This window comes from Coturnix japonica, chromosome 14 (genome assembly GCF_054131305.1).
Source record: "Coturnix japonica strain WE chromosome 14, WE-NBRP24, whole genome shotgun sequence".
In the NCBI taxonomy this organism is placed as follows: Eukaryota; Metazoa; Chordata; class Aves; order Galliformes; family Phasianidae; genus Coturnix; species Coturnix japonica.
Window position 1 is genome coordinate 13,884,799 of NC_140676.1, and position 14,918 is coordinate 13,899,716.

The 14,918-nt window shown below is 37.6% G+C and overlaps 1 protein-coding gene across 8 annotated transcripts in view; it reads right to left on the minus strand.

The window, feature by feature from the left end:
• TRPM1 (transient receptor potential cation channel subfamily M member 1) overlaps window positions 1-14,918 on the minus strand; it is a 91,264-nt gene that overhangs the window by 38,483 nt on the left and 37,863 nt on the right. For 7 of the 8 annotated variants that reach the window (XR_014934406.1, XM_085515729.1, XM_085515726.1 and 4 more), the window contains 5 exons: window positions 5,134-5,213; window positions 4,132-4,327; window positions 2,766-2,979; window positions 2,214-2,338; window positions 739-910 (listed from right to left, as the gene is read on the minus strand). Coding sequence is in view for 7 of the 8 variants with exons in the window: in XM_085515729.1 (XP_085371855.1) it covers window positions 739-910; window positions 2,214-2,338; window positions 2,766-2,979; window positions 4,132-4,327; window positions 5,134-5,213 (787 nt within the window). In the remaining variant the exon portion in view is untranslated. Of the gene's footprint in view, window positions 1-738; window positions 911-2,213; window positions 2,339-2,765; window positions 2,980-4,131; window positions 4,328-5,133; window positions 5,214-13,483; window positions 13,644-14,918 lie in introns of those variants that run through there. The other variant, XM_085515730.1, reaches the window with a different exon arrangement.

Sequence of the window (14,918 nt, forward strand, 5' to 3'; positions counted from 1 at the left end):
GCCACCGTTACTAGCATTTCTTATCTATTTCATCTCTAAATTTTTTAGTGAAAAAATGTCATTTAAAATGGATTTTTCTTAAATAATAATGAAAACAAATCTAGAAAATGGTTTTAGAGAGGACGTTAACTGACATGAATTTTAAAACTGCATGAAACTCAAAATATAAAAAGACCACAATGAAATTATATCAGTAATTGCTTCATTAAAAATAAAAATGCTGAGCTGTGTCTGGAAGATCACAGAATTTTAAGTGCAATACTTCAAACAAACCAACCCATATAAAAGAGAAAAACACAACCTTTAGTAATAACATCTGGAATCGGAAGCCACGGAGACACATAGGAAACAGGATCTTGTAAACAGGATGTGCAGAAAATCATCTCATTCTGTGTATTCACTGATGCTTAAGAATTCCTTCTAGAAATGCATAAATATTTTATATTTTCCTTTCTTTAAATTCTTACTGCTTTGAACCTTTGTCTCACTATTATTTTTCAATTTTTCATCCTTCTCTTATATAATTCTTAATCTTCTGGGTTTCCTATGATGTTAGATGTGGGCTCCTCCATTACTGCTCAGACAGTGTGTGTCTAGCTTAGTCTCACAGTTCTGATCAAATTCCTGCTAGGAAGAGCTGGTAGAAGCACATAATTTCAATACCAGAAAGTTTCTCTTGCCTCTCCACCCTCCCTTCCCTTAAAGTGCTATGCTTACGATTTGCCTGACTGTACTTACGTGTATTAATTTTCTGGAGAGAAATGTGTTTTTCCAACTGACGCCGTAACTTTACTTCAGCTCCATATTTACCTAGAGTACCATTGTCTGCCAGAATGAAGTGGGTATGGGAACTGTTGAGCACAGAAAGCTTGCTTAGAGGGTTTGACATTGTTTGGTAAACACGTGTTACCTGTCAAAAGATTAGGTGCACCTGGATTAGAACTATGAAATAAACATAAAAATCCCCCACAGTGTTCAACAAAAGCACACACCTTCAGAGGAAACAAATCAACCAGATGCTTATAATTGAACACATGGGAGAATTAGAAAAAAAGCTTGTCTTTACACTCAAAACTTGAACTCTTCACAGCAGTGTTTTTCACTGGAGATAATAGTCGTGTTTTTAAGTTCTCCTACTTTTTCTTCTACTCTCACTGATGTACCCTCCTTGATAATACTTTTTTACTCTCAGTGTATTAGGAATTACATTCCAGGTTGGAGTCACCAGTAATTAATATACCGCTGCTGAGTACCCTTCTACAATAAATGCAAGACTTCTACACATAAAAGCACTTAAATAATTCATAAAGCACTCACTGTAGACACTCTGAAGATAGAACCTAAAACAAACTTTTACCAGAGAGGACTTCAAATGAAGGTAATGAAAACTTCACTACTTCTGGGTATACTTTGCAGTCATATATATAATACTGTCAAATATATTTAAACAACAGCTTTCCTTTAAGAAGTTTTCTAATTTCAGCGATGCTTTAGAGATAGTGAAAATTACTACTCCAAATAGATGAGCTATTACATTACTCAGCTGACAGAATCACAGAATGACCCGGGTTGGAATGGACCTAAAGGATCATGTAGTTCCAACCCCCTGCCTAGCAGGGCCACCAAACATACACCTTTACTAGATCAGGTTGCCCAGGGCCCCGTCCAACCTGGCTATGAACACCTCCAAGGACGGGGCATCCACAACCCCCCTGGGCAGCCTGTTCCAGGGCCTAATCACTCTCCTAGTAAAGATCTTCCCCCTAGCATCCAACCTAAATCTTCCCTCCTTCAACTTGGATCCATTTCCCCTAGTCCTGCTATTGTCAGCCCTTTCGAAGAGTTTACTCCCCTCCTGTGCGTAGGTTCCTTTCAGGTATTGAAAGGCTGCAATGAGGTCACCCCGCAACCTTCTCTTCTCCAGGCTGAACAAGCCCAACTCCCTCAGCCTGCCCTCATAGGAGAGGTGCTCCAGCCCCCTGATCATCTTCGTGGCCCTCCTCTGGACCCTTTCCAAAGTCTCTATGTCTTTCTTGTACTGAGGGCTCCACACCTGGACACAGTACTCCAGATGGGGCCTCACAAGAGCAGAGTAGAGAGGGACAATCACCTCCCTATCCCTGCTGACCACCCCTCTCCTGATGGAGCCCAGGATCCCATTTGCTTTCCAAGCTGACATTGCTAATTACACATTAATTTCCTTAAAAACTTACATCTTTTCCTATCAGATCTTCCTTGTTTTCTACAATGCCCCATGGTGCAATTCCTATGGCACAGATTCGTCCTCTGGATTTTGAAGAATGGTCTTTCAAGGCATCTCCCACGTGACGAATGACACCTATGGATAGATTTCATTGAATTAAATCTTGTCCCTCTCAAGACAGATTATCAAATAATGATTTTTTCCTCTTCTCACTGAAATCCCTGTTTTTCTGGAAAAAAGTAGCATCTGAAAAGAATTCCAACAGAAAGAGGCAAATCAACCACTGGAAAAAATGTACCATATCTAGTGGTAGATTCCTTGCTACTAAAATCAAAGACAACCTTTCTCAGAGGAAACACAGACTAATGCAAATCAACACTGACACAGGAATATGTTACTGTCTGGGCTGGGTAGATTAATGCAAATCATAACAGTTCTATATTTTTTAGTCTAGTGGCTAATAACTCATTCATGAATTCTTAAATCTTATGCCTTTAGGAAAGAATAGTAACTGAAAACCAGTGAATTCTCATGTAAACTAGAAGTGTTGGTAATTTTTTACCTGTACTAACACCTCCAGTGAAAATCCAGGCTCCGGTGGTCATGGCAGCCTTTATCAGACCTTTTCCAAATACTTGTTTCAGTTTTGGCTGCATTTCAAAGTTCTGGAGGCCTCCATGGACAGAGATTAAGAGTTTGGGCAATTCTAGTTGCCAGTCTTTCACCATGAGATGCAGCAGAGAATCTGGTTTGGTGTCATATGACACACGGATATACTGAAAAGATCAATGCATAATATTATCTTTATGTCTATTCTGTAAATTGACCCTTGACTAAGCACAGAATAATTATATTAAGCCCCCTATCTCAAAATAACTTTACAAATTTTAAGCAACAGGTTAATTTTATCAGCTGTTTCTATTTAGTAGAAATAGGTTGAAATGCTTTGCTATTAGGAATTTACTGGTGAATTTGAAAGAACTGCTTTTTCTTCTCCTTTCCTTCAAAACTGACAACGAGCAAGCTCTTGTAACAAACCTACACTGTTAGAAGCTAGCTGTTATAAATGACTGGAAGTTGTTTTTTTTCAGTCATTCCTAAAAATCTTGGTTTGACAATGATCATTATGAGAAATAAGAGGCCTATGTTACATTTATCCCATTCACTGGGGATATACGTATTCCACGTCTGAAAGAACAGCTTTCACTACTCACATGCTTTTGTAACATGTTTTCAAACTGTTACTCTGTGAAATAAAACTATGGAACAAACTAGCACTTATTTCTGCTTTAAAAACAAACCAATAAGCACTAACAGAAGTCAAACCCTCCTATATACTTTAGACAAATTTTTGCAGTGAGTTGTTTCAACTGGCAGTCTTAGCAGAGAGATATAGAAGGAAATATAAAAAATAACAAATCCAGGTCTGGATCTGAGCGGCAACACAGAAAGAGATTTTTTGTGGAAACTTGAATGCTGTTCCTTCCACTGCTCTGAAAATTTAAAGGTCCGTTTTCCAGCTCCAACAGGCTTCTGTCTTTTAGGAAAGCTAGATTCATTTCTATTCTTATTAGACATGAAATCTTAAAAAGAACGTATATCCAGCCTGGGTTATTTGGCCCACAGTCTAACAAGCCTAGTACAGACAGAATCTTAGGCATTACATGCCTTCCCAGATGATGTTTACTAACAGTAACTTTAGTGAAGGTGTTTCTTCAAGAAATTTTAAGGTGCTTTCTAGGTAGATGTTACTTTTCCCTTTGCACTTCTCTCTTGCTTACACTTTTTTACCATCCTGTCCACATCTTTCTTAGGAAGTGAATTCCTTTGGTTTCCACAAACTACGAATTGTGCAAGCTGAAATCTTGACATGTTTCTATTTAAGCTAGCATATGAAATGACTATCATAGAGTGGACTACAGCCTTACCATGGCCTTATTTGAATGTCCTCCTCCTTGGAATTCAAGGTTTCCATAGGCATCAGTTGGGTATGTTTGGGTGTGTTTGCTGACAGACCACTTCTCTGGCTGAGCTTCCACTTGCTTTGTTTCTTCTCCATTTTTATTAGCTGTTGTACTTGGAGGAGGTGGAATATGCTGGTTAATGAGCTGGCCACAGCAGCACCTGAAAGTTAAAATTTTAAGTAAATTTGAACACAGTATCTTCAGAATCATTTTGTGATTTCAAAAATAAAAAATGAAATCATAAACTTGATATGGAGCTGACCGTGCCTGGATCCACATGGATTACAGAATCAGCTCTAGGTCATATCTGCCACATTTACCTACGCAGAAATGCCAGAATTATTAGCCCACAAGCATTTCTTTATAGGCATGGACAGTACTTCACTTCTATAAGAATCAGGATGGAATTTCTAAGCTAAAAAACAGAAGAAGACAAAGAGAGCAGAACAGGAGCAGTGATTATCTGTTTCATACTCAGAGGGGACAGCTAGCATGGAACAAACAGTTACATTATCCAAACAGCTTGGACTACAATTTAGATAGCTCACACAGCTATCACACAGCAGCACTTAATGTCTGAACTAAGAAATCCATTCCTTCTTGCATAGTATTGTTATTGGTAATGCTGTACATCCAGAGCCATGAAGAACAGTATCATTTACATCACAACACACAATAGCGCATTCTTGCTTTCAAAATTCTGTATGAAATTATGCTCTCATTTGCAATACTAAGAACTAACTGCTCGTTGCCCCTCCTGCACAACTTTACCATGTCTGTATGGTATATCCCATAGCTCTGCATGGACCGGAGTGAAATCATGGCTTGCACTTTTATTGTCTATCAATCTCACCTTAAGTGCAATAAGTAAACTTGGTCCCGCTTTCACCTGTCTAAACACAGATAAAGTCCAGTTTCATCATTATTAACTTTTCTGCCAGCTAAGGTAAAAATTTAAAATGTTACCTGCTAATGTCTTTGTTGTTGGCAATTACATAAATGCATTCTCTTTTTGAAAAGGTCTTCTCTATCCAAGCCTTCTGACCCTTAAAGAGAGAAAAAAATAAAAGGAAAAACAATTAAATACTTCTGCAACAAATACAGCAACATCTCCATTCTATTTTTAAATCAAAGCACTATTCAGTACATCAGCTTTAAACACAATGTACTACTAGCCATGAAGCAAGTAGGTGATGTAAGTTTTCTGTGACTTGAACAAAATTCAAGCCCTGAACATGTGTAAAAATCTTTTAGCACAAACATGCCCGTTTTGATGGTACAAAGGGTATCTGAAGCTCTACCAAAAATGCAGTTTCTCCTTTCTAATTTAGCAATCAGTAAATGGACTCAAAGTAGTATAGAAATAATACAGCATAAGCTACAACATAAAAAGATAGATAGAATTTCATCCAAATAATAATTTAGTAATAATCTTTGTACAAAGAAAGTACTTCCCAAAAACTTCCCCTAGTTTGATTAATAATCTCAGATTCCTATTTTCCTCTTTAGTTTAGTTTAGTTTAGGAATCTAAAGTCATTCCTAACTCCGTAGCATATGACTTGGGAGGAAGAAAGTGAATGAGATTTGACAGAAAAAGTATAAACTCCACAGCAACAGTGACAGTCGTGACACAAAATAAGCACAACCTTGAAGACAAAATTTCCCATGTTAGAGAGTTTGTAAATTAGATTAAATTCGACCAATCTCACAACCATTGAAAAAACATGAGGAGTAGGCAACCTAGAACAGAACCGTCGATCTGTGCAACGAGGTTAGAAAGCCTCTAACTGCAGTCCAGTTAGGTCAGGGAATGCTGAAGGCTGTGGGCTCAGAAATGGCTGCAGGCCTGTTTCCTGTACTTTTGAGCTTGTCCATCCATCATCAGTAAGGCAAAGCACCATCATGATTGCCATACTAAACAAACATTCAGAAGTAAATTTTATAACGAAAACTCAGAAAGAACTTTTAAATTGAAAAGGCATAGAAATGTTAAAGCACTCTCACAATTTTATGATGTAAATAAACTTGATTTACTGATGAAAGCTGCTGCTTCTAAGTTTGAATTAAGGAATTAATATTAATGCATTTCTCAAGTAGTAAGCAAAAGCCGTATGTTTTGTTTCAAATTGCCCTACAGAAAAGGAATTTTTGCAGAAACAAAACACCAAAAATGAAGTGAACTTTCATGTCTCAGTCACTTAAAAAAAGTGGACTTCCTTCAAAAAGTAGTGAAAACTTTACTGATGTCCTGACCAAAGTCAATGGCAGATATATGTCAGAAGAGAACTCTGCCAGCCTGTCTGGTAATAGTTTAGAGAACAGCGTAGTCCTGTAAGTGCTGCATAACCTACAGCATGATGAATAAACGAATCCTAAACCACACAGTATCCAGACTCACTGCTCTTTTACAATTACATTCAGTGGTGTTACATGTGCTTACAAACACCATACCAGCTTATGATCTTTTAAAGTTATAAAACAAGCATAACAAGATCCTTAAACAATGGTCACAGTATTTATCCAACTTTTTTTCCTCGTTGAATAAGAACCTTATTTTTGTCTGAAGGAGTTTTCGCACTTCTGTGTGCAAACCATCGACCCACTGATAGAAATGCCCAAATCAGTTTCACAGCATGGGGTGCATTCTCCAAAATGCAGCTGCCAACAGGTGCTTCACATTTAACTCTTCTGTAGAAAACACTGGAGAATCTAAGCTAGAATATCAGAACAACTCGGATTTTCACACCATGTCACTGATTATTGCTTTACTTCACAGCTTGCCAAAGAACAAATTTTCCTATTTCATGTGCTTCACATGAAAACAACTACTTAGCTGCTGGATTAAATCACAGACTTAATATTTGTGTTTGGACAGAAGCTTTTACATCTTGGTATCTAAAATGAGGTCTACATTACAGCTGAGCTCTCAGCTGTGCATTCATTATTAAAAACCCTGTGATAGGAAGTCTATTATCTACAGCTACCCTCAAAACAGTACATTCTCACACCTAAAAAAACCCACTAGAGCTCAGTCACTATAGGAACTACAGTTGGACAATACATTATGCTCCACTGGTTTATTTTTTCAGTGCTAATGAGAGGAAGGCAAAAGCAGGCACTACAGATCACGAGAAATAAAAACTCAGCACATTTGGTCAGCCTTTGAAGTTTCACTGCTTTTGTCTACTTAATCTGCTTACCCAAAGCTTGATTATAATCCAGTGCAAATACTTGAGCAGATATTCGGTGTCAGAAAATGGACAATTTCCCCACTTGTTTGATACAGATTCTGTATGTGTCTATATCTGAACTGAAATGAGGAAAAATGCAAGAACATACACAGCCCATTGTGAGATTTTCAAGAACTAAGCATTTTTTAAAAGCCTTGGAATGGATGGGTTCTGAAAGAACTCTGGGTGGATCAGCTACAGGTTTTAAACCAGAAGGCGTGTTGGGTTATGAGAGGAATAGATGCTACTAGCAAGATAAAGGCACCAAGAAACATGGCAGGTTTGCCACACACCTCTGAAAAACTATTTGAGGAAAAAAAATCAATCCCCCAACCAATTGCTTATAATAGTGAAGTTCAACCCTGCTTATTATTGCTAATTCTGAATGTACCAACCAGCACCTGATCCCGGAAAAAAACCACACAGTAGCATATTTGTTCTCTTTTATGCAAACTGACCACAGGCCTCTTAAGTTATGATCAAAACCAAATCAAATCACTGCAAATTCTTGATCTTCTACCTAGAAATCAACATATTGCCAGGAAATGGTATCAAATTATGCTGAGTTTTATGATTCCTTGTCATGGATATTTTTGGTCCCAATAGCATTGAAAGAGGGCGTTTGAGTCTTTCAGAAAGGACTGGAAGCTGCTGCTGTTAATATGTAAATAAGTTAATTTGTAAATAAGTTAACTAATGAGTTAGTAAACTAAGATTCTAAACGAATATCTCCTTTAGAGCACAAGCATTACTGAACACAATAATTAGTTCTACGAAGACCAGTTGTCCCTGTAATATCACAAGTGAACTCCATGTTTGCTGGGAAGTGAAAGAATGTTGGGGGAGGGAGGAGGGCAGAGAAGTAAGTTGCAGTGGTTGTTGGAGTACATCCAAACCCAAGCTCAAACAGACCTGAAAGCAGTGTAATCAGACCTCTCAACTGTAACGTTCCCCCATAAAATAATGTACCACGCAATATGGACGCGTTTTTGCTGCACAGGCTGGCAAGCCTGGCTGGCTGGTCACAGGGCTTTGACCCTGTCATACAGTCAGACAGCATTCATTGTAGGATACCTCTTTGGCACCTGACACCCTGCTGTAAGAGCACGTGCTCCCAGCTGCTGTGCTCCAGTGAAGCTCTGTCATGCAGGGCACAGCTGTGCAGCAGAGAAGCCAGCCCATGGACAGCAGCACCTGGTGCACAGACCCCTGGACAGAGATGCATTGAGGGAAGAGACACAAAAATATGTTCGGCATAATACAGACTAAGGTAAACACACAGTAATATAAAAATGGAGTTGGCTGGGCAGCATTGGTCACTTCTGTTAATTTTGATGAGATAGAAAGAAATAACCGGAGGTGGAATGAAGTTCAGACAGAACATGTGCGTGGTGTAAGCACAAGTCCATTTGTGGTGTGAACAAGTCTACAGACTTCTGTAAATACCACTCAGGTAATCAAATTCCAATGCTGTTATCTGAGGAGGGAAAAAAAAAAACCAAAAAACCCCCATATATATATATAATCAATTAGGAAAGAACGAAATCACTGTATCTCTATCATCTGGGACTTAAAAATCAATACTGGAGGGATTTTTACTTTGAGCTGCCCTGATTGCCAACATCCCAATTATACTATTTAATAGGCAGGTCCTTTTCAGAGGGTCACAAATGGGACACGTAATTTACAGCAGACTCATGCCTGGCCAGTTCTTGTGCTTGTTCTCATTTACAAGCATTGAAGCACCATCCCTAAATAAGTACTTCTCTGTTTTTCCCTTCTTCCAGAAATAATCATTTTGATTTTTGTAGCTGAAGAAACTTGCAAATGGCTGTACCTGAGGTGCATTTCCAAACCATATAAGCTCTTGTTTTATCTCAAAACCACCACAAATATCTCTGTGTCTCTTCTACACATCCAGTTTGCACAGGTTCTTGCTGAATTTGCAACAGATTCTTCTTTCCAAGACTAATGGGGGTAAGTTCCCTTTATTACTCTATCTCTACAATGGTCACTGAGATGTTATCACAGAAAAACAATTGTTATCTGAATTATCTTAAACTCAAGCCAGAAATCACTCCTGCTGATGATGTGGAAGACAGTAAACAGTATTTCTTGCCTTCATTAAGCTTTGTGTTCTGGACTGGCTGGTGAGGCAGGCAGCAAGCATCTGCCGAAACAATAGGAATCATTTCCTGTCCACTTGGATTAGTTTATGGATTCAGAATACAAAAAGGAAATAATGGGCTTTATTTTCTCAATTTTACACAAATCTACCACATCACTTGGAGATGCTGTTTTCCCAAAGGCTATAGAAAAGTGAGCAATGACTATAGCTTCAACACTGCAGCAGACCTGGCTTGCTCTGCCACGGTTGTGTATGTCCAGCTCCAGCATGCAGTCTGTGAAGGCATATTAGTAAAATGCTGGCTGAGCCCAGATGCCAACCTAGAGCCACATAAAGCTGCTTGGGTACAGCTCAGCATCAGTGTAAGAACACATCTGGCACGGCTAAAACAAAACAACAATACAGCTCAAAAACCTGGCTCAGTGCTTGCCTGCAGAGAACATGCTTTGTGCAGTTTTGCAGCAGTTTCCCTTGCAGAACAGAGAAAGTACTGGTGACCAGTTTACACATGCCACATTTTAAGACAGCAGAAGCATTCCTCCAACAGCTCTGCCCTGCTTCTTATTGTACATAACTTTGAGGAAGAGATGTAATGTTACTACATAGTTTCCATTTGTTACCTATTTTACTTCCATTATTAAATATCAAAATCCTCTTGTGGCTTTTATCCTGTCCTGGAAGCTGCAGAGTTGAGGAACACACATATCCATACTTAAACTTCATTCAGAGATCCAGTTTGGCTCTCTCTTTTCCCAAAAACCCCTCAGTCTGTGGCAAACCTTGCTGCTTTACTCCAAGCACTTAGCAACTAGCAAAATTAGGAAACAGACACCAAGATATGAGGGTGGGAAGTGCTGAACAACTGTATCTACGGCCAGTGGAATAAGCCCTGTCTACAAGAAATCATTCTCAAGCAGCCTAGCTTGAGACGTGCAGGAAGAGAGAACAAGTAGCTTCTAACAATGCTAACCAAAGTAGTAGGCAATTACTACTTACCATAATTATTTATTATTAATTCTTACCTTAAGATGAAAGAGAACCCTGCTGTTTAGATCTGGCAAGGCTCAGAAAAGATTATTGTACATTAATTACCTGCCCTAATGGAAAGACTCTTAGCTAGGTAGTTTTTAAAGGAAGTTGAGACACTCCCAAACAGCATGTGAGTCATGTCTTTATAATACTCTGAGTGATTGATAGGGCTATTCTAACCTGAAATGGAGAAATGCTATCACTGAAGAATATTTGTATGTTTCAGTTTCCTCAAAAACAGATTTCACTTTGTGAAACATATCAAATATTATAAAATCATAAACAACACAACAAAATACTTTCCTCATTACAACACTAAGTCAATGAATAGTTCCAACTAAAGCGGTCCACATACTTAAGTCTCCTGCTTATTTGTGGCATAGAAAATTGTGAAAATAGAAGTTAATTATACATGCCATCAAAGACTAACTTGCACTTTGTTGTGCAGATGCAAAAAACATGGACTAGAATTACAACTCAATCTGATAGCGATCTGGGCCATTTCTGTCCACATTATTAAGCACATTTGAGCTATTAGAGCAAAAATTCTTTAAAATATTTTGTTAGGTTGAGGGGTTAAAAATATAAGTACACTCTTGTTGTAAGAGATACAAGTTACAAATTCCAAGGTAACTTCTATAAAACATCTGATAAGCCAGTTAATGGTGATGATTTGTCACATGTGATACAATGGTACGGCTTGAAACCTTATTTTTCTCTATGAAATAATGGAAATTATGACTAGAAATATCTGCTGTGTGAAATACTGCATATCTGTGAAGAGTTTGCTCTAAGTGCACAGTTCTAATTACTTGAAGTGCACAGCATACAAGGTACATAGACTTGGGTAATTTATTATATTCACATTCTTAAGACGTGGTAAGAGCAAGCCATTGTTTAAGGTATACTGCTAAACATGTTAACAAAATACTTAAAAACTTACTATGAAGTAAAATTTCTATAATCACAATATAATACAATATATACATATCCCAGAAGCCCCTAAAATCTGGAGATAATAAATATTTACTTATCTACTTTTTGTAAAAACACACGCTCTTCTTTCAAATGCGTATATAATGTAATAGACAATCAGTTAATCCCGTAGGAAATTAACACCATTTTGTAGTACGCACAGTTTTCCTGAAAGCAAGATTCTTCAGGTAGAATTCTGTTAAACAGTTCGAGCTGTTGAAAAATTGCTGTGGGTGATTTCACACTCAGTAAAGCAATTAGTTCTGAGCGTCAGCTAATACGTAAGCTTTAGAAAATACGCCACATTGCAATCAGCCGCATTCTGTACCCTGCTGCTTTCTGTCATTTTCAAGAAAGAGTGTATTTCCAGGTCATTTAACTTTTGGGCTGCAGGGTTTGTACAGAAATATTCTTTATAATCCTTTAGAAATCATTATGTAAGAATAGGAATTCAAGGATTAAATTACTCCCTAGAGAGAATAACTATGTTTAAAATACTTTTTGTACTAAATAGAACTAAGAGAGGCCAACATTCACTGGGAGTGCTCTAGGAGAGAAAAAATCACAAAGGGTAAAAGAGGAATGGGAGACTTCAGTTGAGTTTATAGTCGCTCATAGATAAGAATGGTTTTCAGAAAATTGGGACAATTTTCTCTCCAGTCCTTACCCCCATGTAAAACCTCCAAATCTGTGAGTAGAAAGAACTAGTAGGTACCCTGGAATCTGAAAGTATCTCTGGTGATGTTTCACATAGTGTTTTTTCTCTAAACAGAGAGGAGGCCTGATCTGTCTTCAACTGTTCACAATACAACCCAGAAAACATAGCACAGAAGACGCTCTGCTTTTACTTTATGAAGTATCATTCATGGTTGTCAGCTATTATGCATAACTTGGCAACATGTTTGGTTTTGAACTGCTAGCTGCAATGTACCATTTGAATTAAACTGAGACTATTATAAAGCTCCCAGCTTGATGGTGGATGTATTTATTATCTTCAATAAATGTATCCTGGAATTTCGAAGTTCATGTAGGAATCTTTCTAAAAAGTTATAGACATTTCAAATTTTCTGCGAGAGAAATCGATAAATTTATTTGTACCTACACGTCATCACATCACAAACATATTTTGAATGGCATCAGTGAGGTCAAAAAGCGATTTCTTAGCGTGGGTTATACTGGTATCAAATGCACAGTAAAGGTTCCACTATACACACGGTTAAACTTGACTCTCTGATTGTGAGTTAAGGAGAAAATGCAGAGTCCACAGCACATGAACATAGATTTTTAAAGCCTGAATTAGGGGCACTGAAGGAGACTCACGGATGCCAGGAGCTCTATAGCTGCCCTTGCCCACAAGGGAATAGAAGAATAGGTCTTCTTGGAATAACTGTTAAAGAGGTTTGCTTATCAGAAGGCTTGTTGCCAGCAGCGTGTTCATTAGTGGCAAATTTTGATTTCTAAAGAACATTGAAACAAAAAAAGACTCAACCTATAACACAAATAAACCAGAAATCCATCTCATTTTCTGCAGATTAGCTCTAAACTAGTATTCAAAGCACCACATTATGTAACATTTCCACTTGTTCACACTTTGTCAGCGTTTCTACTTCCTATAGTCATACTTGAGCAACTTTCTGCTTCTGAAATGCTTTGAAACACCTAATTTTGAACTTGAAAACTCATTGTCTTTTTGCAATTAGTCCTTTGAGTTTCACGTCTTTCCAAACAAAGAATGAGAAATCTAGGCAGTAGTCTAGTCAAAGTACTAATATTTCAATTAAATTATGTTTCTCCAATTAAGGAGAAATTTCTCCAATTCAGTTTAGACAATTTAGGTTGTCTAAACATTTCTTCAGCATAGTTTCCATTATGCATATTGATGCTAAAGAAGTCAGCAAAGCAGAAGATGATCAGGAATGAAACAAACAAAAAACATTTAAAGTTTTGTCCTACCTGCTTGTCATTAGAAGTGTTTCAGACTTTGGAAAGATGATTTATATCTAGAATAAATAAGTTACATTTATCTCTGAGTTTCTGTCCCATTTATTGTTCAGACTTCTCACTCATCTTACTGGTAGGACTTCCAGTCTCTCTGAAGTTCATGTGAATTCCCAAGAAGATGAGTTTCCACCACTTTAAGAAGAGAATCTCATATGATAAGCATGTGAGCCACTTCTTTGTTCAAACCAATCTCATGACTCCCTTTGAAGGTAATCCTTTAGAAGTCTCATGACCCATCTCCCTGCCCAGAGGGTATTTTCATCTCATGGTGGAACAAGGCACAACAAATCTACTTTGATAGTGCCTAAATCTCCAATTTGTTAAACCTCCTTTCCTCTCTCCAAACAGCGGATATACTCACTGTAAAAACGCCAACACTGCAGAAAGGCTAAAGCAGGAGCCGAAACTTTTAATTTGAAGTAACCCCTCCCTTCTGCTAAAATATCAATGTGATTTGCATAATTGAGACAATTGGACATAATAGTCCTTTCAGGGGTCCTCATTAGATGTACAGCTCAACATTCTTTGAAAAGAAGAAAAAAGGAGGTCATACAACATTAATTATATCTAATCCTCTTTGGAACAATTTGAAGTTAGGCAAAACGCTGTATTAAAACAGCTGAAGTTGTAAATAAGCTATTCATTTTGTAACTTTATATATCACATGCATTTTCATACTCTGATGCTTTTGTCAATTTAATTCATTCCCTTGCTATGACGGGTTTTTTCTGCATCTTCTCATTCGTTAAAACTAGCAGTATAGCAAAGGACATAATGAGTTACAGGTAGTTACTGATTTTGCTCAAACTTTCGAAAATCTGCCTTACTGTGCTGGGTGCCAACAATGAAACATTTAAGGATTGCAGTTATGAATTGTATTATTTAGAGGCAAAGGCAATTTAACTCCTCGCTACTGCTGCAGTATGTTGTTCAGTCAAGAAGTCTCCTATACTGACCTTATTTCATTGTTCCTGTTCCTGTTTGCCAATGCAAAAACCATATGCCCATTTGTGATTGACAGAGAAATATTTTAAAGGCATAATTTCAACTTCTAACTTGCCCTAAGTGCCAAAGTATGCAGCTGAAACAGCTGTATTTCAGAACTAGACAGTGGTCTTCCTAAAGAGACAATTCTGACTTCAATAATTAATTGATAGGAGTGTGAAAAAAATTAGACAAACTTCTGGAAAATTACAATACAAAATGAATTTTGGATTTAATTTCTGTCCAAGGAAACAGCTTAAGAAAGTAACAGGTACTAACAAAAGTATGAACTCAAAGAAAGCAAGCAAAAAGCCTGTGTGAGGTACAGCACTCCATAAATACTGGAAGTACAGAGTATTTCTCTATTTAGTGATTTTCCTACTTAAAGCCTTCACCGAATGTT